The sequence below is a fragment of the Sinocyclocheilus grahami genome, unplaced genomic scaffold, assembly GCF_001515645.1.
Source record: "Sinocyclocheilus grahami isolate Dianchi unplaced genomic scaffold, SAMN03320097.WGS_v1.1 scaffold469.1, whole genome shotgun sequence".
NCBI classification, from domain to species: Eukaryota; Metazoa; Chordata; class Actinopteri; order Cypriniformes; family Cyprinidae; genus Sinocyclocheilus; species Sinocyclocheilus grahami.
Window position 1 is genome coordinate 265,011 of NW_015505648.1, and position 5,089 is coordinate 270,099.

The 5,089-nt window shown below is 38.3% G+C and overlaps 1 protein-coding gene across 2 annotated transcripts in view; it reads left to right on the plus strand.

Moving 5' to 3' along the window:
- Nucleotides 1-5,089, plus strand: part of LOC107553309 (E3 ubiquitin/ISG15 ligase TRIM25-like) — a 15,275-nt gene that overhangs the window by 1,991 nt on the left and 8,195 nt on the right. Inside the window, exons 2-5 of one of the 2 annotated variants that reach the window (XM_016235500.1) lie at nucleotides 906-1,001; nucleotides 1,148-1,381; nucleotides 3,186-3,354; nucleotides 3,461-3,484. In XM_016235500.1, the coding sequence (XP_016090986.1) occupies nucleotides 906-1,001; nucleotides 1,148-1,381; nucleotides 3,186-3,354; nucleotides 3,461-3,484 (523 nt within the window). The remainder of the gene's footprint in view (nucleotides 1-905; nucleotides 1,002-1,147; nucleotides 1,382-3,185; nucleotides 3,355-3,460; nucleotides 3,485-5,089) is intronic. The other variant, XM_016235501.1, reaches the window with a different exon arrangement.

Below are 5,089 nucleotides of genomic sequence, written 5' to 3' on the forward strand. Positions count from 1 at the left end.
GAGAAAACGACTCTCGTTATGTCGATATAACGAGAAAATAAGTCGTTATAACGAGAAAACAAGAAGGGAAAAAAAAAATAATGCATGGCCGCTTAGAACTTCCGTAGATAAGTGCTTTTACTGTAGCATAATCTACTCAAGTAATATCACACGAGCAAGAGCGCAGGTGTTGTGCCGAATTCTGGCCCCCTGCCGAATTATTACCCAAATTATTTAAATCACTTATTTTATTTAATTCCCTAATCATAACCCCTCCCACACACGTACTCCTAAACCTACCAATACTAGGGGGTAATGATCAGAATTGGGCACAACACCGGTATACCCTGATATCAGCATTCTGTAAGGTCATGTCACTGATCATGTCACATTTCAAGTCAAGTCACAGTTGTTTGTATAGACTTTTATACAATACAGATTTTCAAATTAGCTTCACCAAAACAAACAGTGTCGCAAAACTAAATTCTAAAATGACTTAAATTTCAGCTGAAGAGCAGCTCTACAGAAGACAGTTCATTATTCAGCTTAATTTAGGTCAGTGTTGATTCAGTTTAGTTCAGTAATATTGTCAGTGTTGCAGTCCACCAAATTATAAAACAAATCAAATTCCATTAGTAGATGGTATCATGAATAAAAAAGTAAACCAGTTCAATGTTGATTCAGTTTAGTTCAATGACAGAGGATGTTGCAAATGTAATCAAATGTATATATCTTAGACATACTGACTTAAACTGACCCTAAGCAAAATAACATAAGCATAGTGTCCAATAATTATAATGTTTGCTTGTTTGTTTTTAAGGGTTTGTATTATTTGATATGTAAACATTTAGTAGGATTGTGTGGTCTTAAACATATGGCAATGAAGGGATTCCCTAAAATTGTTGTTATTCTTCAAACTTTTTTAGACTGACCTGACTGACAAGCTCAACATCCTTGAGGTCAAAACTGACAAGAATCAGCAGGTTATCACACAGATGAAGGAGCAACAAATCAAATTAAAGGTTTGGAAATGTTTATTTTTCTTTTGGAATCTTTAGCAGAATCAGATGAAGGTACTGTAAGAGATGACAAGATGTGCATATACAGTTTTAACTATCACGTATGTCAGCATGTGGAGCTTTCATTTTCTTTGGTTTTGCTTTCCCAGGACCTAGCTGCAACCCGCAAACGTGTTCTTGAGTCTGAATACAGGCAGCTTAGAGAAATGATTGACCGAGATGAGAAAGAAGCCATGCTTGCTATCGATAAGGAACAGGAGAAAGGTCAGAGCAAACTGGTCTCCTTGATAAAGAAATTTAATGAGAACATCGAGAAGATGAGTAGGACCAAATCTGAGATCAACATTCTGCTGGACCAGTCGCAGTCACTAGAATTCTTAAAGGTGATGCAGAGTATGATTATGTGACCAAATGTTGAAATACATTTTAAATTTTTAATACTGTTATTTGTGCCTTAGATGTACAGTGGGGAAAAAAAGTATTTAGTCAGCCACCAATTGTGCAAGTTCTCCCACTTAAAAAGATGAGAGAGGCCTGTGATTTTCATCATAGGTATACCTCAACTATGAGAGACAAAATGAGAAAAACAAATCCAGAAAAATCACATTGTAGGATTTTTAAAGAATTTATTTGCAAATTATGGTGGAAAATAAGTATTTGGTCAATAACAAAATTTCATCTCAATACTTTGTTATATACCCTTTGTTGGCAATGACAGAGGTCAAACGTTTTCTGTAAGTCTTCACAAGGTTTTCACACACTGTTGCTGGTATTTTGGCCCATTCCTCCATGCAGATCTCCTCTAGAGCAGTAATGTTTTGGGGCTGTCGCGGGCAACAAGGATTTTCAACTCCCTCCAAAGATTTTCTATGGGGTTGAGATCTGGAGACTGGCTAGGCCACTCCAGGACCTTGAAATGCTTCTTACGAAGCCACTCCTTCGTTGCCCGGGTGGTGTGTTTGGGATCATTGTCATGCTGAAAGACCCAGCCATGTTTCATCTTCAATGCCCTTGCTGATGGAAGGAGGTTTTTACTCAATCTCACGATACATGGCCCCATTCATTCTTTTGTTTACACGGATCAGTCGTCCTGGTCCCTTTGCAGAAAAACAGCCCCAAAGCATGATGTTTCCACCCCCATGCTTCATAGTAGGTATGGTGTTCTTTGGATGCAACTCAGCATTCTTTCTCCTCCAAACATGACAAGTTGAGTTTTTACCAAAAAGTTCTATTTTGGTTTCATCTGACCATATGACATTCTCCCAATTCTCTTCTGGATCATCCAAATGCTCTCTAGCAAACTTCAGACGGGCCTGGACCTGTACTGGCTTAAGCAGGGGGACATGTCTGGCACTGCAGGATTTGAGTCCCTGGCGGCGCAGTGTGTTACTGATGGTAGCCTTTGTTACTTTGGTCCCAGCTCTCTGCAGGTCATTCACTAGGTTCCCCCGTGTGGTTCTGGGATTTTTGCTCAGTTCTTGTGATCATTTTGACCCCACGGGGTGAGATCTTGCGTGGAGCCCCATATCGAGGGAGATTATCAGTGGTCTTGTATGTCTTCCATTTTTTAATAATTGCTCCCACAGTTGATTTCTTCACACTAAGCTGCTTACCTATTGCAGATTCAGTCTTCCCAGCCTGGTGCGGGTCTACAATTTTGTTTCTGGTGTCCTTTGACAGCTCTTTGGTCTTGGCCATGGTGGAGTTTGGAGTGTGACTGTTTGAGGTTGTGGACAGGTGTCTTTTATACTGACAACGAGTTCAAACAGATGCCATTAATACAGGTAACGAGTGGAGGACAGAGGAGCCTCTTAAAGAAGAAGTTACAGGTCTGTGAGAGCCAGAAATCTTGCTTGTTTGTAGGTGACCAAATACTTATTTTACCGAGGAATTTGCAAATAAATTCTTTAAAAATCCTACAATGTGATTTTCTGGATTTTTTTTCTCATTTTGTCTCTCATAGTTGAGGTATACCTATGATGAAAATGACAGGCCTCTCTCATCTTTTTAAGTGGGAGAACTTGCACAATTGGTGGCTGACTAAATACTTTTTTGCCCCACTGTATATATAATTAAATATTGTGTGTGAAGCCCAGTGCTGGTCTAGGATCTCTTACAAAAAGTAAGTCAATTCAAGATACGTAGATTGTATGTTTGTATTCTTTACTTTACCAATCTCTGTCACAGGCCTCTGTGGATTTGCCCTCTGTGGTAAATGTTGAGCCCTATAACCCTCGTATGAATGTGGAAAGTAAAGAGGTGATAGCTTATCATTCCTCTGCAGTTGCACTGAAGGAGTGGGTCACCAAATTAATGGAGCAGCCATTAGAAAACAGAATCTCTGTACTTAAACCAGGTGTGTAAGTGCAGAACTTGTTTGCATGTTTTGATGTTTGTGTACAGCAACACCACACATAGTCATAGTCCGTGCTAAGAGTTCTGATATTCATATGTTTTTACAGAGTTTGAGAAATCTGTTCTTGCAGGTGAGATTGTGTTTTGAAATAATTGGTGGGGAAATCTGGGACATACTAATCATATAAAGCATTTTATACAAGTGATTTTGTTGCCAGTTATATGTTGTTGAGATTATTCTAGGGCTGGGTGATATGGCAAAAAAATAAAATCTGATTTTGTTTTCTTCAGAACATTTGACCAATTCTCGATTTTAATTTTTATTTATTTATTTATTTACATTTAAATCATCTTAAAAATGTAACTACATTTAACTAACATTTAAGTCACCTTAAAAAATGTAACATGATTCAAGTAACATTCTCTATATTAACCATCTAAGTAAAGAAAGTTCTATTCCAAGTGTACCACACATTAAGGCCCCGATCAGACAGAATGCATTTTTTGCAGTGAGAGGTGCGTTTTTAAAATTGTTTTCTATTGGCAGTGAGCGTTTTGTGTACTGTTTATGCGCCCCGGGGGCCTTGCATTTTAGCCACCTGCTGTGCATTGAGTTTTGTAGGAGCGCTCTGAACGCCCAACGTCATTTGCATTTTTTTCCATTGTCCAATCGAATTAATAGAGATCGTTGTGGTGATGGGAGTTTACATTAGCTTAGAATGTCCAGAGACTGCAATGATGGTGGAGAAACTTGTGGTGACTGTCGCAGGTTACCCGGAGCTGACTTCATGAACCACAACTTTCTTGTTTCTGCTAATATGGCAGTTTACTGCAAATCAAAGATTCTAGTGCGCTCGCGCTATAATCCTTGTTTAGACTGACAGGACAGCTGATTCAGTGGTTGGCTAGCAACATAAAAAAACGCAGTGCACTGCACAGTCCGTTGGCCCATGCATTTTGAAACCTGAAAAACGCATTTTCTCTGATCTAAGTTGTCAACATGATATAAATGTAAAACAAATCACTTGTTAGATATATTTTTTTACAGTAGAAATGCATAAAATATGAAGGCACTTATTGCACAAGCTTGTCTTAAACATGTATGTTAAGAAATAATACAAGAAATGCTAAAAATAAATTCAAGGCAATTCAAAATCACTAAAAGTGTAAGACCAGTAGACTATTGTCTCGGTAGACTATTTCATGCAAACATGAAATATCAGACATAGTTCTTTACAGGTTTTTGCATTCCACTGCTCAGTTTTTTCTATATAAACATGCGCTTGATGGATGCATTTGACTATTGCACTCGTATCTCTTGCAGCGCCTTGTGCATGAAACTGCATTCTAAAAACACAGTGCTCAAGTTACAAGTGGTGTGAAAAAGTGTTGGCCCCCTTCCTGATTTCTTATTTTTTTGCATTTTTGTCACACTTTAATGTTTCAGAACAAAACTAATTTAAATATTAGTAAAAGATAACACAAGTGAACACAACATGCAGTTTTTAAATGAAGGTTTTTATTAATAAGGGAAAACAAACTCCAAAACTACATGGCCCTGTGTGAAAAAGTGTTTGCCCCCTAAACCTAATAACTGGTTGGGCCACCCTTAGCAGCAACAACTGCAATCAAGCGTTTGCGATAACTTGCAATGAGTCTGTTACAGCGCTGTGGAGGAATTTTGGTCGACTCATCTATGCAGAATTGTTGTAATTCAGCCACATTGGAGGGTTTTC